General features: G+C 37.1%; 1 protein-coding gene and 1 pseudogene across 7 annotated transcripts; one reads left to right on the top strand and one right to left on the bottom strand.

Moving 5' to 3' along the window:
- LOC125472206 overlaps nt 1-25,868 on the bottom strand; it is a 112,055-nt pseudogene that overhangs the window by 29,463 nt on the left and 56,724 nt on the right.
- LOC125472212 ((+)-neomenthol dehydrogenase-like) lies at nt 13,759-17,871 on the top strand. Of its 7 annotated transcripts, none has more exons than XM_048573401.1 (7): nt 13,759-13,975; nt 14,836-14,922; nt 15,082-15,328; nt 15,543-15,620; nt 15,858-16,043; nt 16,292-16,689; nt 17,589-17,871. In XM_048573401.1, the coding sequence occupies exons 2-6, from the start codon at nt 14,885-14,887 to the stop codon at nt 16,667-16,669; spliced, it is 927 nt and encodes a 308-aa protein (XP_048429358.1). In that variant the 5' UTR covers nt 13,759-13,975; nt 14,836-14,884; the 3' UTR covers nt 16,670-16,689; nt 17,589-17,871. The 7 variants fall into 7 exon arrangements, with proteins under 7 accessions (XP_048429358.1, XP_048429360.1, XP_048429359.1 ...); XM_048573403.1 differs by lacking the exon at nt 17,589-17,871 and adding an exon at nt 14,054-14,196 and having other exon boundaries at nt 16,292-16,773; XM_048573406.1 differs by lacking the exon at nt 17,589-17,871 and adding an exon at nt 14,054-14,196 and having other exon boundaries at nt 13,760-13,975; nt 15,085-15,328; nt 16,292-16,773.

The following is a 25,868-nucleotide window of genomic DNA, read 5'->3' as shown; positions in this document are numbered from 1 at the left end:
TTGCAACGAATTGCAGATATGTTGACTAGCACCTGAATCAAATATCTAGGAATTGGAGCTTCTTGTAAAAGCACTTTCTATGACATAAATAGTCCCTTCAAAAGTTCATTTCATAAAGCTCGCAATGCACACCTTGTATTTCTTCTTCCAATGTTCATCCTTTCCACAATGAAAGCATGGTCCTTTGGATTTTCTTGCCTTCTTCTTATGCAACCTTTTCCTTGTGATTGCATTCTCACTCCCACTATTCATTTTGAAACTTTGTTCAAACTCACAGCACATGTTAATCATCTCGGTAAAAGTATGATCGAATCTATTCACTTTATAGTTTACTATAAACTTAGTGAAATCATCTGAGAGAGATGCAAGGAAAAAGTCTTAGGCCATTTTCCCATCGATGGAAGTTCCTAAACTCTCAAGATCTTAAAAGATCCTTTCCATCTTTTGTCCATGTTTTTGGACCGATGTCCCCTTTGCCATTTTGGCATTTAATAGGCTATAAACATTTGAGAATCGTAGTTACTTGTCTCAATGTCATGCATCTTATGCAAACTATCAACCATGGCACAAGAAGTGTCCATGTGCTCATGTAGCCTCTTAAGCTCCTCACTAAGTGAAGTGAGGATTAAGCATTTGGCTTTTAAGTCATCCTCAAATTGTCTAGTATAATTTTGACACTCCTCCTTTGAAGCTAGTTTTGTAGGAGGTACATGAGGAGGGGATTCCTTGAGCACATACGATATGTCATTCATCTTTGAGATATTCTCAATGTGATGATACCAAGCAAGGAAATGTTGGCCCCTAAGGCAACTTTTGTCAAGTATAATGGTAGGTGTAATTTTAGGCATGTTGTTAACTACATAACATAATAGAAATCATATTAGATTGTTGATTTTATAACTACTTGATTGGGTCTTAAATCAAATAATACCACCCACTATTTTTGGCAAATTCCACATCCCTCTAAATGAAATTTGAGAGTTATGTTAAACTCTTAGCAGGGTATGGGAGACTCACCATTACCAAGCCCACCTCAGAAGAATATCATATTGGCTAGCAACAATAATGATGAGAGGATAACACTTTAGCCATTTACAACTTTTGTAATTACCTATCTGGTTTGGCCTCTAGAGAATGATGCCTCAAAAGAATATCATATTGGCACCATTGCACTTAGTTAAGTCATTCCCACCATGCTAGTTCAAGTAAGGGTTCAAGAATGGCCTCAAAAGAATATCATATTGACCATACTCGTTGCCTACCTTCACTTCATCACATGTTTATAGGCTTCTCCTAAATGTAAGCACATACTTTGTATACCCTAGAACTGGACGAATATGGTGTATGAGTCACAAACGATTGGAGCTCACCACGGTGGAAGGCCTACGAAGAGATGTTCAAAGCATCTCTCGCTTATCAACTTAATATTCATTTTGTTGAGGAAGTAGTGTTGGGCTACATCAATTTCATGTTAGGTATTAGGATGATTATGAACCATTTGATTTGATCCAACACGAGCCTTATGTTGGACCTTGGGTCTAAGGTAGGTAGTTGTTGATTTTAGTTACACGTTTAATCTAATTAAACCATTATTTCCTATTGGGCGTTGGACCCAACTATTCCAATTTGCATACAATTAAACAAAGAGGAATACTTGAAATGAAGAGAAGGGCTTATGCCCTTTTACAACACATTTGATGGACTTATGCCCTTTTACAATACATTTGAACTAATCAAATTGCATTCAAATCTAAACTACTTAACCCAAACATTCATAGTGTAAAACGGCCAATTACATAGCTCAATTATCGAGGCCTTTGGTTCATAATCACCTTTTTCTTAATCAATCACGTTAACTAAGAAAGCAACTTAAACAATTGGTTTTCGGATTCATAGAATTGATTTAAACGGAACTAAATGAAATGAAAATCCAATTCTCATTAAAGAAACAAAACCATTTTGTTCTCATCATAATTTGGGCCGAAAATGCAATGACCACAACTATTAGGCCACAATGTAAAAACATTAACTTTTGGGGTCACTTTGTTAAAACACAAGAGTCCACAACTTCATGTTATTACAACTAGAACCCAAAAATTTCAACAATTACAAAAACTGCATTAAAGGAGCAAAACAATTTGTCCTTCAGTGATTTTTGGGCCTTTACGTAAAAACGTAAACTTTTGGGTCAAAGTGCAAATACACAAAAGTATCAAAACTTTATGTAATTGCATAAAATCCCCAAAAGTACCCTACTTTATGGGGCGGCCGGTCATGGTAGTTGAGCGATGGGTTGGTTTTGTTGAAAAAACAACAAAGTCCTAAAGTTTGTTGAAAAGGTGATGGGTTGGTTTTTTTGTTGAAAAAATAGGTATGGGTGTTCACACCTAGTCATGATTGAAAAAGTCATACCTATCATCACAAAACAAGACTTTATGTAAACATCCAAAAACTTTGAATCGTAACTCCAAACCCTTTTGTTCTTGGTATGAAAAACAAGAACAAACCAAGAACATTGAAGAACATCCATGAAAACTCATAAGAGCTCCATGAATGTTTTCACTCAATAAAACTCAAATTTTAACTACTTAAAAGGGAGTTAATATCCTAGGGTACTTAGTGGTTCCAAAAGTCACTTTAAAACACTTTTAACAAGACAAACATGAACCCAAAAATCAACCCGTTGGATTTGGCCAAATTTCCCCACATACATGGCCCCAAATTTTAGTTCCAATATTCATGCTTAAATGAACTACATCTTTGAGATGCTAAATTTTCAAGTAAAATTTATATTCACCAAATTTTGGTACCAATATTCATGCTTAAATGAACTACATCTACAACATTTGAGATGCTAAATTTTCAAGTACAATTTATATTCACCAAATTTTGGTACCAATATTCATGCTTAAATGAACTACATCTACAACATTTGAGTTGCTAAATTTTCAAGTACAATTTATAATCCAAAAGCAAGAACAAAGCTTGTAACATTTACAACATTTAAATCACAAACCATGAAAAACACAAAACCCAAAAGGATTCACCATACACTAGACCTAGGCTCTAATACCACTTGAAGGAAAAATTTTGTCCTAGCTAAGAACATGTGAGAACATTTGAACACATAGGCAAACTATTAACACATTAAAGTAGGCATGCATTCAAAATGACTTGAAACTATTAACACATTGATCGTGGTTCAGTGTACTCGATTACCTTTTGAGCACCTATGTGTTTGTCTCAGTGTCCAACACTTAATGACTTGAGACTAGTCATACTCACGCTTCAGTTAACATAACACATGCTAACCTTAGCGGATTGTCAATGCCCAATTGGCAATCCTATGGCTAGGAACGTTTTAGGAATCAACATAAGAGAAAGGTCTCATTAATCTAACTTAGATCACTTCTCTCTTAGATTAAATACATTATTTGGATTCCTTTATTACTTAAACACATAATACAATAAATAGTGATTAACAATAAGATTTTCCCTTCATCAAACATATAATAGTTTAATACAATAAGTATTCCAAAAGCTATTACATCAAATGAGTGGCTTTGTGGGCATACTTCCAACACGAGCCCAAGTAATAAATAGGTAAAATACAACAAACACATAAGTAAGTACTAACGTAAAAATACCTACCTATTTACTTGCTTAATGAATCCAACGAATAAGTTATTGATATTACGGTCTGCAGCCCGCAATATCGACAACTCACTGTTGTCATGACAAGCAAGTAACAAATTCCTGAAGGTGTAATATTACCATCATGTCCCCCCATTGGGAAATACACAAACAATGTCTAGTCAAGCCTCTACCGTGTTCATGCACTACCCCCTTTGGGTAACAGCAGTAACAATAAGATAAGATTTCTATAATGTGAACTCTCACAATTGAACACTTGTTCGAAAACTCCTATGTCAAACAAGTGCTAAGCAAATAATCTCCAAACTACGTCTCAAACGTGCCACCACCAAGACCAAAAATTGTAACCATAGTTACAAGAAGTTCTAATAGAAATAAGTGTCTAATACAATCATGCTACAACTATAGAGTAGATAAATGTAACACACCATGAAGATCTAGGTAAATCGTTTAGACTAGCCGTTAGTCTGCAGGAGAAATGTAGTCGACGATAAAATTTACTACACGTAGCCTTCAAGAAGACTTCCTTAATACTTGGTATTAAAACTTGCATCACAATATGATACAATAGTGGCACACCTGCCATGTAGTCAAGCTAACGTAGTCCACAACGCCTTAGCAAGCAAATTCATAGTGAAGTTCTCTCAAACTTAGTGAGAAAATGACTACGCTGAGAAGGCTAAAAGAATACTCGAGAATTTGAGGATCAAATCAAGTCCTTCAAATCTAGAGTACGAAAGAACTTGATTAGAAAGCATAACATCAACTACAACAGTAGTTTTCGAGATATTCAATCACCATGGTAAGATTCGTTCAACTGAGTATTTCCTGGGTGATTGAGAAATTAATGGTCACGACTGCACTGCCAATGTCAACAGTTATCTTAGATAGTGCATCATTTTCAAGGTATTGCAAAGTGCAGTAGGGTAGACACGTAACCAAGGTTGATTGGAATGCCTTTTAGTACAGAGGGGTAAAAATGGAATTATTGTCAGAGTAGCTATTGATCGAAACATCAGAAGACCCAATAGGTTTTAAGATGGGCAATTTTACCAAGAGGTGTAAAATGTTGTCCATTTGGACCAACGAAACGCGAATTGACTCGTCAAGTCAATCGATAATCACCGTACATCACCAAAATCTCCATATGTACAAGAAACTCGTACTAGAAGCATATGGCGATATTTTCCTATCTCTATTCAGACATAGGAAGTGATTATAACGACTTGAACAATTCTGGATCATTTGTAAGTATCGCCAAATCGATACTCAAAAATCCTGATTAGAATAGGATGAGATAAGCTAAAGACATTCAAGGGTAGATATTTCTTTTGTTGCTGTAGCAGTAAATACGTTTGCATAACTGGGATAATACACGATAGTGCAATCGTAGACGTTGGTTTAGTTATTCCATTCATCGCTATCAGAAATTTAGCTCGTTCCCAGTGCAAGTGTACTCGAGAAATTGTGAGGTTGGTGAAGATTTTCAACACGTGTCTTTACTGAGAAGTGTTATCTAGCTTTTGAAATAAAGATAATGACTGTTAACTTTAGATCATGAATGAGATAGTTCGCTTTAAATGGTTTTGACAATTGAAAAATAAAAATGATACTCCGTCATGCTGTCTCTGCATAGCCAAAACATCTGAAGAATACGTCCTATTGGATTTCAAAAGGATCAGGGTCATCAAAATGTGTAAAGCAAAGATAAGGTGAGACAACACTTCGATTGTGAGGAAAACACTGTAGCAGAAAGGTTCGCCAACAATTTGTCGATAAATCGATAAGATCAAAGATATCTCAGTTTCGCAACACTTTGCAAGAATTTCAACCTTCTTTCGCTAAACCCTTTTTGGAAAAAGGAAAGAATGTTGTTTACCGAGATCACGTATCCTAAAAAAGTACCAACTTAACAATGATTACTCGAGGAAATGGTATAAGGCTGAGTGTCGGTGTTCCCAAACACTCAATTTTTTATGCTAAAATTGGGGAGAGAGTCGTTGGTAAGACTACTCTGAATTTTGTTAGGCTATGAAAGAACTCTCGGCTCCCGAAAGTTAGTCGGAGAGAACAACAACTCGAAGTAGGACTAACGGTTTTAGTCATCAACCGAGTGAGTTGTTGAAGTCTAGGTACGACTCTAAGGTTCAGCTTTTCACTTTCGCGAATAGGTTCAAGTTTCCCAAGATAAAGTGTTTAGTCCTTGGTTGGGTAAATTCCTAATTGGTAAACTTTGTACCCGAGTTTCTCAATGACATCAGAAACGTTCAATAAGAAGCAAGGAAAATTGGTGTAATACTAGGAAATGGGTCGATGATGTACTTCACTTCATAATTTGGTGATATCCCAGGTAAAATTTTGGAATATGACGCCAAATGTATACGTCCTTGAAATGTACTACACTACTAACCAACTCTACGACTCAAACTAATAGCGAGATATTATCTCGTACCTTGATTCTACTATCTACCTGTGGAAGTGAACAAGAAGTAGCTAGTCGAAGAGGTTTTGTTTACCTAGGTAGGTGATAAGGTAAAAAACAACCATGAGTTTACTATCCTAATACAAAGCTTGTTCCTAAGCTTCCACGATCCTAGTTTATTTGGCTTAAGTAGCCACTGTAAATCAGTCCATCAGTAGCACCGCTAATTAATGCGCTTGAGATATTTTAATATTGTTCGTTACCCTGAAACTGTTAACCGGCATTCTGGCATAAAAGTATCACTCCCAGATACTAACACCTATGTCCGGTATCAGAAATCATACCACCAAATGCTAGTCAACGATCTTTGGATATCGGACAGTATCGTCAATTAGTAGCATCACCGTAGGCTAATTATGGGTTAGAGCCCGTTCGTTTAGTAAGCTTCGGGTGATTGGGAAGGTACTGGTCAAGTGAAGTAGTTCATTAATTTAAGGAGGATTTGGTTACTGCTTTTGGGAGTTTTGTTACTCCCAGGATATGACAACTTATACTCGCAAACTTATACTCACCCAATTGACGAGTACAACATTAAAAGGAAAGTCTGGGAATTGGCGTTTGGTTAGAAAGTTCCAGGGTTGAAAAAAACCTTGCTAAAGATCTACTTTGAAAAGTACTTTATCGAGAGTCGATCTTGCTCCTGAAGATCCAACATGAACACCAATACATTTAAAGGGACCAAAAGTGATTGCCCTTCAAAAAATCTTCTGTCAAATGCTACCACTTTAGCACCAGGTTGTTTCTTTAGACATTTCTAGAATCTTGATGAAGTAACCTTCGTAGGGATTCTAAGAGAGGGTAAACTAATAGGTGCTACCAAAGAAACAAAACCGTTTCTAGTTTCCTAACTCGAAGGTTGGTAAAAACGGTGAAAGAAAAGCAATAGGATTGATCGGTAAATCCTTGGTGAAACTCAACTCTTGCTACATTTGCCTGGCTGTGGGACTAGCAACTTGTTTCCCAAAACGAAAATTCCTTGGTAAGGAGGTTCATCGTTTTAAGTTTAGGGACGATTGCCAAAACGATTTTCTAAAATGTTTATAAGTCACCTTAAGTACCCAAAACTTAGGGAAAGTTTCGAGAATTAGGTTCAAGAACCAAGAATACTTACATCACGCGTGTGATGAACGCAATACTACCTAAACTTATGCTCTGATACCAAACTGACACACCCCGACCTAGGATGTCCACTTGGACTCTGAAATCGAGTTATGCTGCCCGACACCTGAAAGGTGACAAAGCCATAAAGTGAAGTGTAGTGGAAAAATGATGTGAATAAATTTAAACCTAAAAGTGCCTAATCAAAAGAGTGCGCGGGTGAGTGGGATTGAATCCATTTCACACATGATGTCTCAGCATAAGACTGTATAGTAAATAGGATGAGGGTTATACCACTAAAGATAACCATCTCCTGAGATTTACCAGAATCCTCGTTTACACGTAAGCACAACTACTAAACCTAGAGAGGAGAAAAAAAAAGTTGAGTGGGTCAACAAAACAACGTTTTGTACGAAAACCTTTATTTTTGAACATACTAACCCCTCATCGTAAAACAAGTATAGTTTCCTTAAAATCATACTATGTATAAGTATGAAGATTTAATGTATGCCAACAATAAATATCAAAAATATGCCACAATAGGAATAATTCACAACAATAGAAATATAGGCATGTGCTTGACAAATATACTAGCACGCAACATGGAGCCACCTATGGCTCATTAATCTATACTAGCACACAATACAAAGTCACATAATGTGACCTGTATGACAGGCTTGTGTAATAATAATATACGCTCTAGTGCTACGATCACATGACCTAGAACTTACCGAGTTGGAGCTTCCGAGTTGGTGAGTCAAACCTCAACCAAATCGATATCTGGTTACACGGTTGTGATCATAGGGTTGAGGAGAGTTCAAAGGTGTAGGTTACAAGTCACGTTTATAGGGTTTGGACGCCATTAGAGAGAGTTGCAGAGAGAAGGTGAGAGAGAGACTTTCGGGGAGAGAGAGAATAAAGACAGAAATAATGCTCTCTAATTGGGTGATGGGTTTGATGGTGATGATCTGATTGGTTGCTTTCAAAGGAGGGAAAGCAATTGATTGGTGAAGGAGAAAAGTAGGGAAAAAGGAATGGTGGTGAGGGATTGGTGGAAAAATCAAATTGAATGATTTGATTGGTTGAGTGTGAAGGGACCGGATCCACTTTTAGGGATAGGATGGATTTGGAATTTTAGATTTTGTACAATTTTAAATGTACAAAATCAGCTTCTTTGATGGTGTTTTTTTTTTTTTTTTTTTTTTTTTTGACATTGTCAATTTGTACATGTGTGTACAAAATTACCCGTGATTAACGTACTTTAACAGAGCGTAACTTTTTCATTATAGATCTGATTCCAGTCTAACACACGCTCGTAGCGATGAGTACTAATTTAGTACGAAACCAAGAAAATGAAACTGAAAACCGAAAATCACGTCCACATCAGATTCTACTTTTGTCCAAAAAGGGTAAAATCGTCAACTCACACCAACGAAAAAGAAATCACAGTGAAAAATAAGGATGGGTTGACACATTTAATGTGTGTGGTATTTTTAAATTACTTGATATTTTTATTTTTAATGTGTTTTATAATTTTTTAACCTCACTCCTTGCCTATAGTATACTATAACAGTAAATAAATAAATAAAACTTAATTTTTTAAAATTTATATAGAATAATAATACAATAATACATATTTAATATACAATATATACATACACTATGACTATTGTGTTTTATTGTAAGTTTTTTAGTAGTTTAAAAAATTAAAATAATCAAAATAACTTTTTCTTAATGTGTCGAAATGAGTTACCCATGTGTCAACCTCGTGTAAACCGATTACGGACTCGTCATTAATGGGTTTTCATCGTGTGACCTGATAACGACTTGATTAGTTATAGTTTACCCAAAATCAGTTATTTCCTGTTGTTTACGTGTCATGTTAACGGTCCAAATATAAATCCAATAACCAAATTAATTAAAAAAAATTCTTTTATGTCTTCCATATTCTTTCATAGTGTTCCACAAGTTTCATGGTGTCTATTTAGTGGATTTTCAATATTTATCGAAATCTGAATATGGCCCACCCCAACCCGGAATGTCCACTAGGACTTCAAATCAAGTTGTGTTAGCCAACACCTGGAAGGTGATGAAGCCATAAAGTGTAGTGATGTGGAAAATGTGAATAAATTTAAACTTAAAAGTGCCTAAATACAAGAGTGTGACGTGAGCGGGGATGAACCCACTTCACACGTGATTTCAGAGCATAAGTAAAGTACAGTAAGATAGAATAAGGATTATAACCTCAAAGGTAGCTAGCTATACTGAGATTTGCCAAGAATCCTTGTCAATAAGAAAGCTCAGCTACTAAAACCTGGAGGGGCAAAAAATAAGGGTGAGTGGGCCTGAAAATAAAGTTTTATAAAAACCTTTCTGAAAACATTGTAACCGCTCGCCGTAAAACAAGTATAGGTTCCCGAAAATCATACTACGTATAAATATGAAATCAAATGCACGCCAACAATAAATCTAGAAATATGCCACAGCAGAATATCTCAACATCAATATGAATATAATTATGTGCTCAATAATCTATAATAGCACGCAAGTTGGAGTCACCTAATGTTACATATACGATGACACATATTGCTCATCAATCTACGCTAACGCAAGAGTCGAGTCACTTAATGTGACTTGTACGATAGGCTAAGTGTAATAATATGCACTCTAGTACCACGATCACGTGAAGGCTAGCGCTATACGAGGGTCACCTACGAGTCAAAGTCGCCTAATGCGACCTGTACGACTGGCTAGCATCTAACTTGGATCCAAGGCGAGCGTAGGGTGTAAGAGGTGAACAATCACGTGATGGGTAACCCTGGTCCGGGGTGGGAGCACTAACACCGGGGTGTAGCAATGATGAGCGAACTATATGAGCATAAGAATGCCATAATGATGCAATAACTCCAATCAACATAATAAACTTACCTGAACTTACTTGCGCATCTTGTAGAATCATCTTGGTATTTCATAACTGTGCAACGTTTCTCATAACATAATTTAATCATGGCATGAAGTGCATAAATCGATTCAAAAGCATTTGTGGAAACTATCAACCATATATATATACACTATAACAAGGAAAAGACTCACTCACCTGAGGTCTGCGGTACAACTTCCTAGCACGAATATCGAGGCATCACGAACGATCAGCGCTTAGAACAATTATCAAATCAAGTATCAGAATTCTTATCGATAGAACACATAACTTACATAAACACATTCCCAAGGACGTTCTAGAATGGTTTGAAACCCATTGACCAAAAGTCAACCGTCGATTAAAGGTCGGTTGTAGGGTCCATAACCCTATGTAACTCAATCCAAAAGATCTGCACCTTGGATTTCCGATCTATAACTTCCAAAGATCCACATTATGCTTCTAAAACATCATTACCAAAGTTTCATTATGACCCAACGATTGGATGTTCGCTAATTGCAAATTCAAGTGGTAGTCAACGTTTTATTTTTCGAACTTACAAACCCAATTCGAAAAGATCCATATGTCGAATTCCCGATCTGTAAGTTTCTAATATCCTCAAATATTACGTACTATAATGTACTATAGTTTGGTGATGATCCAACGGTTGGATCGTCAATTCATATAAGTATCAAGTGGCGGTCACTATCAAAACTATGTTCAAACGATGAGATTTCATCAATCAGACGTCATATATAGAATTGGGGTATCAAATTTAGCCTAGGAAGGTCAGGGGGTGCCTTGGCCCACACGTCACTGCACACAGCGGTCGACCACCCCAACTCACTGGAAAAATCAACTATTTCTAAAAATTTTCAAATTTTACAGGAATGAAGATCTCAACAAGTAGAGCAAGTTTTATACTTGTGGCCAAGTCCAATTTGGCCAGAAAAAGCTTCAAATCGCCACAAACCTGTCGGAACCCTAGAAATGGGTGGCTTTCGATTAAACTTCTCCGGTGCTCTGCTACCTCTAAAGTTGTTTGGGCTTTGTTCTAGGCCTCAAGGGAAGTTTGATGGTGGTGGTAATTGGAGGGAACTGTTTCAAAAATGGTGGTTCTCGTCGTGAATCCTTCGGAACCCCCACGGGTTCGATGGTTTCTTTCTCCTCAAATCGGGGGTTAAAGGAACTGGGTTTTGGTTGGAAATGGAAGAGGTGTTGATGTTGAGTGACTTCCAGGTGGTGGGTGGCTACGAATCATCGGAAAAACTGCCCAAAAGGGTGTCGAAAAACATGGTGGAAGTCAGCCGAGTCGCGCACGGGAAATGGCTCAAGGTGGATCTGGGTTGGCTACATCTCCCACTCTCTCCTTTCCCTCCTGACCCTTCACCTAATTGGTTAGACTTTTCTACTTCATCTCCTGATTTGTTCCTCATCTCCCTCTTTTCTCCTCCGATTGGGTAACTCTGCCCAATCCCTTCTCCTCTATTTCTCCTCATCCCCGATTCATTTTGTTTCCCCTCTCACCACACACATGTGGCATAACAATTTAGTAGTATAAAATAGTATAATATAATTAAAATAGTGATTCCTTCAAAATACTTTCGGATTCGTAGCTCTGTAAAACTTTAACCATAGATCTGATTTTGATTCCGCTTAGGCGTATGCGTTCGTATCGTTGAGTACTTCAAGAATACGCTAAAAGAATATTTTGTACATCTCACTATATGTTGGCCAACGAAAGTCAATACCCTCGCCTCTAGGGCATTTTCGTAAATTCATATTTTAAAAATAAATAAAAACGTAAAATTAGGGACGGGTTGTCACAATCTACCCACCTTAAAAAAAAATTCGTCCCCAAAATTTGACATCATTTGTTATTCAAATATAGTGAAAAGGCAGTAGAAAATAAATATGTAAGAAGATATCAAGTTAGGGCAAAGAGAATGCCATTCCGTCACGATTGAAGTGCAGTGATTCCTCTTTCATGCCTCCAAACTCGAACTTTCCTTCTCCTTCAATATAATGCCAAAATATAATACTTTTATAAAAACATAGGGTAAAAAATAGATGTATAAAAGCATAATGTCCAAATACGTATATGGAATAACGTAGAAATAGTTGTACTGAAATTAAAGCTGAACATAGACAAATTTTGCCTACGCACTTGTAGCGTCATGTACTCCTAGAATAAGTGTAGCATCTTTGGGTCAAGCCAAATAGACAAATTTTGCCTACGCACTTGTAGCGTCATGTACTCCGAGAATAAGTGTAGCATCTTTGGGTCAAGCCAAATAATAAATATATAGATATATAACTAAAAATGCTAATGTAAATGGACCTACTTGTTCACTTACTTAACGATCTCAACGAATAAGTTATTGATATTACGGTCTGCAGCCCACAATATCAACAGCTCACTGTTTTCTCGATAAGTACGCAACTAATTCTGAGGGTGCAATATTACCATCATGCCCCCCATTGGAAAATACACATACATTGTCTGATTAACGCCTTAACCGCACTCACGTACTACCCTCTCAAGCAACAATGCAAATAGCACACAATTTCCTAAATTGTAATCTCGATTATTCGAATATATGTTCACAGTACTTATCGATCTCAGTATAGGTGGCTACCTTTGAGGGTATAATCCTTATTCTATCTTACTATACTTTACTTATGCTCTAACATTACGTGTGAAACGGGTTCATTCCCGCTCATAGTGCACTCTTGTATTTAGGCACTTTTAGGTTTAAATTTATTCACATTTTCCACATCACTACACTTTATGGCTTCGTCACCTTCCAGGTGTGGGCCAGAACAACTCGATTCAGAGTTCTAGTGGACATTCCGAGTCGGGGTGTGTCAAAATATTTTTAGATTAAAATGTTCATAAAATTAAATTAGGATAGTCTACATATTTTTTTTTAAATAGTTATTTTAAGAAAAAAAAATTATCCTAAATTCATTCTTTAATAATCTCAGCTAAAAATTTAACCCATAAGAGTTGGAAGAGAAAAATTGTTTCTAGGTTAAAACCTTTTTTAGGTTAAAAATTTTAGGTTTTAACCTAAAGGTTGGAGAGTCTAAGGAGGTGGGGAAGTGAGCTAAGCCTCAAAATAGACTAGTAATAATGTGGTTCAAATTTTCCTTTAGAGAGAATCGAACCTAAAACATATCACTTATAAGTGAAGAGAAATACTACTAGATTGTAGTACTAAATGACGACATCTTCATTTATTCTTATATTAGGGATAAAAATGGTGAGCATGGACAATGTTAAACAAAGATTGACAAAAGCTTCTTATCATAAATAATACTTGAACATACACCAAATATAATTTCAATTGAAGGTCTTAATGTACCATTAATTAGTACTACAGTTTAGTAGCATTCCTTTTATTTGTAAATAAGATATTTCACGTTCAATTCTAATGGTGGGTTCAGAAAAATAGAATCGAAAACTGAGCCGAAACCGAAAAAACCTAAACCCGAAAAAAGAAAAAAAAAATTCGAGCCGAATTTGAAAAGCCAAAACAGAGCTGACATTTGTCGGTTCGGATTCTGTTTCAGTGGTTAGAAACCAAATCGAATTGAAGTATTGGAAAACGACGTTGGTTTGCGGTTTACATTAATTGACTCCTTCACCAAGTCCACTCCCCCCCCTCTCTCTCTCTCTCTCTCTCTCTTATCTTCTTCGAAGAATCGAAAGATCCAAAGTTAACCGAGGAGGAACTCGCTGTCGCTGCCACTAGCCGTCTCACTCTCACACCTCGCCGACTTCTCTTGGCCGTTGCGCATCCAGAACTCGAATCAATAACGTACTCTCTCTCTCTCTCTATATTTTTGCATCTTGTCTATTTATGTCTTGGTTCCAGGAATTTGTGTTATTGATGTAGCGCACTGGAGGGCGGAGAAATGGTTGGTGGGGTGGGAGTGCACTGGAAGGCGGAGAAAGGGTTGGTAGGGTTGGTGGAGTGCTTTCAGATAGTTTTTTTGCTGATATTTTCTGATATGCGTGAAAATAAAACCAGATTATTGGGTGGGTAATTTTGCATTTACTATTTTGTTTCGATTCCAAAGAGTAGAAAGCGTGTAAAAGCGGCGAGGTCCCTTTCATTTCAATGATTAAGTTGAAACTTGGCAGTCTTTTATTCTTATGTCTGTGTTTGGTTGCTGTGCTTTGTTCTTATCTGATGTGCATGTTTGGCAGTGTTTTTGTTCTTCCACTTTCCACTCGGGAATATAAACCTACGGAAATCAGTTGCCTTCAGTTTTACGGGTGTTTAGTTGTTAGATTTGATTTCCACAAATATTAAGTTTTTTTTATTTCAGTCTCAGTCATTCATTTTTCGGACCACAATGCTACCCACTATAGAAAAATTCCCCTTACTGTAGGGTTGGTTTTATAGAATATAATATTATATCAAACATTAATCAACTCATCAACTATTGGAGTATAAAATGAGGTGATATTGTTAGTATACACCACTCACTTTCAATGTATGTGACTCCAACAGCTAGAACTAGTCAAAATAAAAAACCTCAACCACTATATGTACAAATATGAAAGAAAAAGGAAATTGCTTTTGGATTTTGGATTTTGGTTTTTGGCTGAGAAAGAATTAGAACTTGATTCGAGTGGAGCTGCAGAGAACATTCAACCTGTTGTGCTCCACAGTTTCAGGAAGAAAATAAGATCACAACGCAAATCCAAGGATTATACAAGAATGGGAAGCAATCAAGGAGATGGAGCAGAGACAGAGAGGTACATTTATAATCTTTGTTTTCACTTTTTATTGAAAAATGAAAACTGAAAACTAGTTTAATAACTATTTTCTTAAACTAAAACCTAAAAACGAAATGGTTATTAAACAGCCCAAAATAAGCGAAAAGTGTTTAAATTTTGATGGTGGTTGCGTTACAGCAGGTGTGCAGTGGTTAGTGGTGCAAACAAGGGTATTGGCTTGGAGGTGGTGAGGCAGCTTGCATCTCAAGGGGTGGTGGTGGTGTTGACGGCCAGGGATGAGAAGAGGGGAGGAGAAGCAACATTAAAGCTCCACAAGTTGGGTCTGTCAAATGTTGTCTTCCATCAACTTGATGTCTTGAATCCAGTTAGCATCCACTCCCTGGCCAAGTTCATACACGCCAGATTTGGCAGGCTTGATATCTTGGTATGGCCAAATTTTTCTCTCTCCTATTCGGGATTTTGTTATATCTAATGACAAATTCATTTTACCCCTTGAAAATTATTGAAAAAACAAAGGTTAAATTGAACTGCGACGGTCATATTAGGCAAATCGGTACATTTCCTATGTACAAACACAGTGATAATATTTGTTAGACTCCAAAATGTTGTGTGAAAAATTGACCACTTGATTTCTGCAGGTTAATAATGCTGGAGCTAGTGGAGCACTGTTGGATGAGAAAGTTATAAAATCCCTAAACATTGACCCCAAAACTTGGGTAAGTTATGGATTTCTCCTTTCTCACGAGAAGCACTTACGTAAAATAAGGACGCGAACGCGGAGTCTCAAACCAATTACACGACACCATATGGGATACTTAAAATACATGAAGTTCTGTTATTAGTTTGAGATATCACAGTGACGTCTTAAGGTGTAGGCCTTCTTACAATTATGCCTAGCCACACCAGAACCAAGATTCACAGCATCTTTTTAACAAGGAGTTGTGTTTGTTCAGCTTTCAGGGAAAGCGGTGAACCAAATCCAAGGTGTAATTAAATACACTTATGAGAAGGCTGAGGAATGCTTAAATACAAATTACTACGGGGTTAAAAGACTAACCGAGGCACTTCTCCCACTCTTGCAACTCTCCACACTAGGAGCAAGAATTGTCAATGTCTCCTCCCTGAGGAGTGAACTCAAGGTAAAAATACACAATGAAGCAAAAATTAACTAACAAAGGTTCATGTTCATTAGCTAGACGAGTCTGGCAAGAGATAATTTCCTTGATATCATATATTTCATCCATCGACAAATAGTCTTTCTTCTCTCCTTAACTTGCTGCTGGAAAATAACCCTCAATCGATATAATCTCCTTCCAAGTCCTAGCTAACAACACAAGATGAAGCAAAATTTTATATTTCCTAATCAAAGTTATTAAATTCCATGCAGAGAATACCAAGTGAAGAGATCCGAAATGAGCTCGGGGATGTAGAAGCATTGACAGAGGAGAAAGTGGATGCAGTTTTGACAAGATTTCTGCATGATTTTAAACGAAATGAACTCGAAGTGAATGGATGGACAATGATGTTACCTGCATATAGCATTTCCAAAGCCACCCTCAATGCCTACACTAGAATCCTTGCCAACAAGTACCCAAACATGTGCGTCAACTGTGTGCATCCAGGCTTTGTTAATACAGACCTCAATTGGCATACAGGGACCATGACTGTCGAAGAAGGGGCTGCCGGTCTGGTCAAGTTGGCTCTTCTACCCCGTGGAGGCCCTTCCGGCTGCTATTTCGATCAAACTGAAGTCGCAGATTTTTAATGATAAAGACATATATACATGTAAGGTTTCTGAATTCTCACCCCTATATATGATATATGTACAAGACTGATGTTAAATTTCAAGTTAGAACGCGTCTTTCTCTAGTTTATTTTATTTATTTGAAACGTATATAAAAGCCATTTCTAAACCAATTCTTACATCTTTTTCACCCTTTCATATTATCTTACATCATTTTATTTCAATTCTTCACATTCTTTAAACTCCTATCTGAAAAATTAATTAATTATTTTTTTTAAGCCAAATTAACATAGCATTTTGAAAAATTTTTAAGATTACATAAAGATAAGAAATAAGGAGAGTTACTCATTTATAACTATGGTAATTTAATTCAATTAACCAATAAAGTTAAAGAACAAATTTAAAAATAATAAATTATTGAGAAGGCTACAAAATAGCTTTCTCGGTTGGAGATGATATACAAATATAGCATGGTATTGTTTCATTAAAAAAATAATTTCTTGCAGACCTATAATCTGGATGGGGGCTAAACATAGCCCTTTCGGTTGGAGGTGGCCTAAGAAGACTCTTAAAAGTGGGACCATCCATGGATTCTCTATCACCTTATGTTTTGCACAATATTTTATAATATTGACACGGAATTGACGTTAAAGTGTGAGGTGATAGAAAATTCATGGAGAGTTCCACTTTGAATCTCCTTAGCATTCCTCTGGAATTTAAGCAAATAAACACAATCAATATGTTACTAGACCCCTAAGAATGAGAGAGTGTTCAAAAGATCAAAAGATTATTGGGTCTCATTTGTAGACTTTTTTTTTAGGGTAAATATCAGTTTACTACCCTTAAATTTCGTGGTTTTCAACATTTGGTAGATGAAGTTTTTTTCGTCCCAGAGTCATACCTAAAGTGTTAATTTTGGGTTCTTCCTCTGCATCTCCAGATCTCTCAGGCTCCAGCTCTTTGTCGCCGACCCGTTCACCGACTTCCCTTTCTTGATCTTCTCGCTGTTGTTTCCCGCCTTGGTTTGTTGTTGGTGCATAGAGGTCGCATAGGAGGCACTGTAGCACCTGTTTCCCACCTAGGTCCGCCATTGTAGCTCTTCATCTACGACCTTTAGTGATCGCACAATCTGGATCTGAAATCTTCCATTCCATCTGCAACCTTCCGCCATTGTTTGAATTTGGTACAAAGGAGGGAAGAGATTTCTTTAGGGTCGTGATTTGTCACAGAGGAGAGAAGGGAGGGAGGGAATCGGGGCTTGAGGGTGGGTGTGTGGAGAAAAGGGAGGGAGGGGGTCCGGGTTGAGCTGATAAAATTTATTTATTTATTTTTAATTTTTTTAATATTTGTGTGGCCCCTATGACACGTGGCGCTTTGTCACTATCCACGTGAGCGCCACGTCACCAGTTAACGGCCGATTTAACAGTCAAACTAACGAATGTATGAAACTATCCCAAAATTAACATTTTAGGTATGACTCTAAGACGAAAAAAACTTCATGTACCAAATGTTGAAAACCACAAAATTTGAGGGTAGTAAATTGATATTTACCCTTTTTTTTTAATATATTTAGAGTGCTTTTAGACTGTTTTATGCACTTATAAGGTCAAAGGAGCGTGCATTTTGGACACTTTGAAATTTAAGCAAATAAACACATTCAATATGTTAGTAGGCCCCAAAAAATGAGTATTGGAAAGATCAAAACTTATTAGGTGTCATTTGTACATATATATATATATATATTTTTTTTTTTTTGGACTCTTAAGATAAACAAAACCACAATTAAAAAAGAAAAATGTTAGAGAGATGACATTTTGTAGACTCACATCTAAACCATGCATCTCCCTATTAGACATGGGACATACTTATATTGTGGACTCTACTTCCATTAAGGAGATGGTTTAGAAATGGTTCACAAAACCTGAACTCCATTACATCACCCTTGATAGAAAAATAAAATTTAATTCGAACACAAGAATCCCTCTAAAGTCTTTACACGTAATTGCACAAATGACACTCGAACTCGGTCATATTAAATTAAAAATAAGAATCTCTCAAGTCTTAGACAAATTATTGTACAAACGGGAAGCTTAGAGATAAGAAGAATAGGTGATACAAAATTTACAGTAGGCTGGCAAGAGTACAAAACTCTACTTGAAAGAATTAGAGACGCTGACTGTGTCATTGAGTGCCCTTGTACAAGTGAAGACTCACACGTGCTCGACCTCTATCACCTATAGGTAATATTAGACAAGTTTCCCTGGAAGTGGATACCAGAATGTGATAAGAACCACCTCCAATAAGTGCTTCAACCTTAACAGTGCAGCAATGGAGGGAATGGCATATGGAAGAAGAAGGAGCTGAGCTCCAGAGATATATTTTTTTATTGATAAAAGTTCCTAACTGTTACAAAACGGAATGAGCTATTGCTCCATTTAATGTCTCAGCCCACCAAAGGTGCCAGCTAGACATTACTCAAACAAACTAACTTCACAGAAGAATAAATTAACTTAACAGAATTTTAAACTATTAATATTAATGACTAAGAAAATCACTAATCCTTTCATCGTTCCCCCCTTGAAGAACAACCTGGCTCTCAAGGTTATTAATGCGGAAATTCTGTAACCTGGAATGGAATTCTGCATAGTCTTCCTATGTAGCATCACTTTGTTCTTGTCCTACCCAGTGGATCAACAATTGTACTCCAGCCGCAGCACCCTTCTTGTGCATCCTCCTAGCTAGGATTGCCAAAGGAGAATCCTGCATTTTTCTATTATCAGTAACGTCTGACAATGCAGTAGTAGGTTGAACCTAACTCCCAAGTTGCTTCTTGAGACAACTGACATGAAACACAAGATGTTTCTTGGAACCAAAAGGTAGGTTCAGAGCTTCAACCTATATGCAACTGGACAACCATTTTAGTGATCTCATAGGGACCATAAAACCTGGGATGCAACTTGTGATAGGCATGTGTTGGGTTTTTTCAGCCCTCCCAAGTCTATTAGGAATTATGGACTAAGAAGATTTAGTGGTTTTCCCAATCAGAATGGTTTTCCAATTGGAGTTGTTTCTCCAATTGAAGTTGTTTACCCAATTTAAATTGTTTACCTAATTTAAATTGCTTACCCAATTTAAATTATTTTCCTAATTGGAGTTAGTTTATCAATTGGAGAAGGATTCATAACTATATTTTAATTAGGATTAGTAATCCTTATTGAAGAAGACCCTTATTATGTCTATGTTATGGGGCCAATGCACTAGTTTTGAATTTGGACAAAACAATATTTTGTATACCACTCAAGGGATTAGAGTGAGAGAATATTATAAAGGCAAAGTGTGTGTGAGTGAAAATAGAAGATATAAAGAGTGTATTTCTTGTTCTTGTTCTTTCAAGTTTATAGTCAAGTTCTTAATTCTAGAGATTTGGCAAGATTATTGGTTGTACTCATTATTGATATAGTGAAAGATTGTTGTTGCTGTCCTATGGACGTAGGCACATATAGCTAAACTACGTTAATTATTGGTGTTATTTACCTTGGTTATTCAGTTTTTGATTTCCAAGTTCGTTCATTTTTTCCATTCTTAGATGCAATATTCACAACAAGTGGCATCAGAGCCAAGTTTGTCTGATATCTATGCGACTTGTTTTAACTGGGTAACGTGGAAATCAAGAATGGTATACATGCTTTAATAAAGGTGTTAAGAGTACCCAAACAAGTATGTCTGATGCTGATTGGACAAAGATGAAGATGAGTGATGTTTTCTGGCAAATAAGTCTATAATTGCCTTTGCCAATGAGAATGGCAGTTATGATCAGGGGAGTCTGATCAAGAGAAGTCTGATCAAAATGAGCTTGGTCAAGAGATGTTTGATTAGGGGAGTCTGGTCATGGGTATTTCGATCAGGAGAAGTCTAGTCAAGAGAAGTCTGATCAAGAGGAACATGGTCAAGAGATGTTCAATCAGGGGGAGTCTAGTCATGAGTAGTTCAATCAAAGGGAGCCTGATTATGAGAAGTTCGATAAATGGAAGTTTGATCAAGAGGAGCAATCCTACTGTGGTACACCTTCCTCATGGTCTGGAGGGGGAGATTGTTAGGTTTTTCCCGCCCATGATGAGTTGTCCTAAGTCTATTAGGAATTAGAGACTTAAAAGATTTAATTGTTTTCCTAATTGGAGTGGTTTTCTCAATTGGAGTTGTTTTCTGAATTGGAGTTGTTTCCTCGATTGAAGTTTATCCAATTGAAGTTTTTTTACCCAATTTAAAATATTTTCCTAATTGGAGTTGGTTTATCAATTGGAGAATGATTCATAACTAGATTCCAATTTGATAGGGGTAAGCAAGTTTAAAAACTCTTTGTCTTTCCTCAACCTACATGCCCATTCAGCAAAAGACCTTTGTTTGAACCGTTCAAAAAAGGCAACTTGGAGGTTGCTCATTGGTTTGTATAAAACAACTGCGATGAAGTCTCGGCATTCCACAAACATCATGAGGCATTGATAAAGGCCCCATATCCTTCAAATTGAGTTGAAATGCATAGACAATTATTTTCACATTTGATTTCCCCAACATGTAAGTGTTTTTATTTTTAGATGAAACTGATTTTCTCCATTGCAAAAACTTACACATATAGTGGTTTTTGGAGTTTACTATATGTGACAGCTAATAGAGGGCAAATCGCCCTTGTTGGACGAAGAATTACTCCAACTAGCATTTGGTCCCTTTCGAGCCAAAACGTACTTTGATTGTCATGTGAAAGGAGTTAAATTCTTGACAACTAAATGGGACAATAAATTGTGCACTCAAAACAGTGGAGTTTTTGTCCTGGGGGTAAATGAAAATAGTTTTTTCTTTGCCAAACTTTTAAGTAAGGTTCAATTGTTACACATAAACCATAAGGAAGTTATGATGCCCAAGTGTCATTGGTATGATATGAACCCAAACAAAGCAGGCAGTCTCACTCAAGATATGTACTTGTTATCTGTCAACACAAACATCCTTGCCAATAAAGGCACTGGGTGGTTGGAAAGTAGCAGAATTCATATAACATGAAAATATTTGGGACTTGTCAAAACCATAGCAGAATGACAAAACCAAAATGTTCACCAAGAGGATTCATTCGCAACCACCCAAAACCTTTGTAACAACCCATCCCCAATTATTATGATTTTTATAATTTTAAAATATGAATTTACGAAAATGCCCTTCGAGGCAGCTATTGACTTTTGTTGACTACCGTGTTGTGTCACGTAAGGTTCATTTTCCTGGCGTATCCTCATAGTACTCGTCGCTACGAACATGTGGTCATAAACGAACCGTGATTTAGAGTTATAACGAAGGAGATATTAACGTTTAAAGTCGAGGGGCATTTTAGTAAATTAGTTATTTTCTAGAAAGCTCAAGATTTTTGGAGCAAACTCTAGAAAGCCACGTGTGTGGCCCAGATTTAAAGATAGAAAAGATGGGCGGTGGAGATGAAGTATAAAGGAGAGCAAGGAGGGGCAGGACGCCCAATTAGAAAGAAGAGAAAGAGAGAGTAACCAATGGGGGAGAGAAGAAAGGAGGGGAAATGAGAGAGTGGAGGAGCATCAGATCACCCTTGACTTGGTTTCTCCCCATTGACCTGACCCAATTCCTACACACCCCAATGCCAATTCAAGTGTTTTTTCGGCAAATTGATCGTCGATATCACCTGCACATGACTCCACAACCTTTCTTCTTCTATTTCCACCCCAAATCAGATGGTTTTTGGTCTTGATTTCGTAGGGATAGGGTCGGCGACACTATAGGGGAGATCAGAGGAATTCCACCATTTCTGAAGGCAAAACCTTCGATCACTGCCACCATTAGCCTTCCCTTGAGCTCAGGAATAACGCCCAATCATTTGTTGGAGCATCGGAGTCGATAGGAGGACGAATAAAAAATCACCCTTTATAGGGTTTCCGACGGGTTTTAGTGAACTTGGGGCTTTTCTCGGCCAAATTGGTCTTGGCCACAGGCACGAAAGTTACTCTACTCATTGAGATCTTCATTTTTGGGAAGTTTGAGAATTTTTAGAAATAGTTGAATTTTCCGGCGAGTTCGGACGGCCGACCGCCACCTACGAAGGCGCATTTGGCGGCGCATGGGCCAAGGCGTCCCCTGACCTTCCTAGGCTAAATTTGAGTGCCCAATTCCATTTGTGAAGTCTGATTAATGAATTTCCATCATTTGAACGTAGTTCCATTAAGGTCCGCTGCTTGATTATTATAGCAATCGACGATCCAACAGTTGGATCATCACCAAATTTTGATATGTTATAATACGTAATATTTGATGATATTAGAAACTTACGGATTGGGAATCTGACGTACGGATCTTCCCGAATAGGATATGTAAGTTATAAGTTCTATTGATAAGAATTCTAAGACTTGATTTGATAATTGTTCTAGGCACCGATCGTTCGTGACGCCTTGATGTTTGTGCTAGGGTGTTGTAGCGCAGACTCCAGGTGAGTGGGCTTTTGCTTTAATATATATATATATACACACACACATACGCACACACACACGTATATATGTTTTCCATTTTTCCAGAAATTGTTTTAAATGGATTTATGTTTTTAAATGCCATGTCAATTGCATTACATTTTAGGATCTGCATTCGTATAGATATGCATATTATTGCATGACGTTGTAGATGCCCAGGTAAGCTTCAGGTGAGTACATATTCATGATAGTGATTGCAAAGTGATTGCAAAGTATATGGTTATGTTTAAATGCATTTAGTGCACATTATCCTGCACCTAGTGTTAATGCTTTGCCCAAGGCCAAGGCCATCCTTCACGTGATCGTTCACCTCCCACATCACACGCTCACCTTCGATCCAAGGTAAGTGCCAGCCTGTCGTATATACCACATTAGGTGATTCCGACTCGTAGGTGACTTGCGATATTTTGCATAGCCTTCACATGATTGTAGCACTTGAGCGTACTTATTTACACCCAGCCTATTGTACAGTCCATATTAAGTGGTTCCGACTCGTGTGCAGGAATTGGTTAATGAGCTATAGGTTCAGCCGTATAGGTCATGTTAGGTGACTTCGGCTAGTATATCATTTTACATTGATTTATTTCACCTGGCTTACTTATTTCATTACTGAGATACTTGACATGGCATATACTCGGTTTTCACCACTCTTGAGAATGATTTCTATATACGTATGTATTATTATTTTCTGGAAAATTATACAGGTTTTACGGCGAGGGGTTATAACGTTTTTAAAAGGTTTTTATTAAAAACTTTATTTTCAGGCCAACTTACCCTTGTTTTGCGCCCCTCCAGGTTTTAGCTACTAAAAGTCTGTATCGACGGGGATTCTTGGCAAATCCTAGTATAGGTGGCTACCTCCAAGGGTATGATCCTTACCCACACTATTGTACTTTGCTTATGCTCTGATGTCAAATGGGTTCATCCTCGCTCACAGCGCACAATTTTCTTTAAGTACTTTTAGGTTTAAATTTATTCACATTTTCCACATCACTATACTTTATGACTTCGTCACCTTCCATGTGTCGGCCAACACAACTTAATTCGGAGTCCTAGTGGACATTCCGGGTCGGGTGTGTCAGATTGGTATCAGAGCATAAGTTGGGCAGTATTGCGTTCATCACATGCGTGATGAAAGCATTCTTGGTTTTTTAGCCTAATGTTCGGATCTTTCCACCTCATCAAATACGAAAAATGTGTTAGCTTTTCTTAAGTTTTGAATAGTTTTGTCGACTTGTCGACGTCTTAAAAGAACACTTTGGCGAATGCCCTTAGACTTAAAGTGAAGAAATTCCCTGCCAAGGGAAGATGTAGATTTGAGGCAAGTTGATGGCCTAAAGTAGGGCTAATGTAATTGTGTATCATTGGAGACTTTACCAACTAATTCTATCCTTATCCTTTAGCCATCAGTATTAAACCTTTCGAGATTGGAAATCCGAAATAGTTTTGATTATTGATTTATTGGCAGTATTCGTTAAAATACCATCTATTAGAATTCCTGTGAAGTCTACTTTTGTCAAGACTCTAGAAATGTCTCATGTGACGATGGTGCTAAAGTGGTAGCGCTCAACGAAAGAACATCTTGGGAAAATCACTTTTGGTCCCTAATAGCTCTAATACTTTTGTGATGTTACTTTTCGATCATCAAGAAACCTTGTTAGCTCATTCTTAAATTCGACCTTTCTACTTTTGGCCTGAGACAGCCACAAAATTGTTTAGTCTTTAGGTAAAATTCATCATTTTTGAAATTGTCTGACTCTTTGATATTTTAGCCCGCATCAGCTCTGTTCATACCCTTAGTTTCACCTCTTGGTATTAAAGGTATTTAGTTGATTTTGAGTCATTCATCTGTTCCCCATATCATTTCTAATGTTGATAGACTGTCCAGAAGGACCACTTAGACGTCGAAACTTTTAGTTTAGACCATCAGCACTTAAATCACCCAATCAGCATTCTATCGAGCAAATCATCACCATCAGTGATTTATTATTCCTGGAGCTATTGGTGTAACAAACTATTGTGAATTTTGAGTAAAGGAAAAAATCTAAGTTTCCTTCCGTCAACCTTCCTTAAACTATTATTCAAGTTGAGTTATCTTCTAACCCTTTCGTTGCAAGCGCATGATTAAGTTAAATATTTACACGTGTTGAGACATCGAAACTGTATATTCAATCCAGATATCTTGTACTTTAGATTTCATGGACTTGTTTTGACCCTTAAATTCTTGAGTATTCTTTTAGCCTCCTTGACATGGGTTCTCACTCAATCAATGAGGAATTCACGACAGGTCGACTCGGCAAATGTGTGCGCTAGTTTCATATCGATGCTAGCAGGAACCATTGAAGTATAATCTTCTTACGATTTTACTAGATTTACCAAAAAGAATTCCAAGTGGCTTTGAGGATTGAGTAGTAATTCAGCATGATATTGGCAATGGTGTGAATATAGGTTATGAACTTGGTGATGGTGCTGTTAATTTTCAAGTGGCTCAAGACTGCAACTGTCATTCAAAGAATGTCGTCAGAGATATGGTTTCTCAAATTTAAGCTTTCAGATCTTATACCTTTCGATTTGGAAAGCAACTCTAGTGATTAGTCATGAATGAAGCTTTCGCAATATGTGTTTGTTTCTACGTATATTTCTCCTGCTTCACTACAGGGTCTTATTGTTGTGGGAATATGAACGTTGAAACA

The sequence above is a fragment of a genome, unplaced genomic scaffold, assembly GCF_019419815.1.
Source record: "Pyrus x bretschneideri cultivar Hongxiangsu unplaced genomic scaffold, Pyrus_bretschneideri_v1 Contig67, whole genome shotgun sequence".
In the NCBI taxonomy this organism is placed as follows: Eukaryota; Viridiplantae; Streptophyta; class Magnoliopsida; order Rosales; family Rosaceae; genus Pyrus; species Pyrus x bretschneideri.
This window is presented reverse-complemented; position numbering and strand designations above follow the sequence as displayed.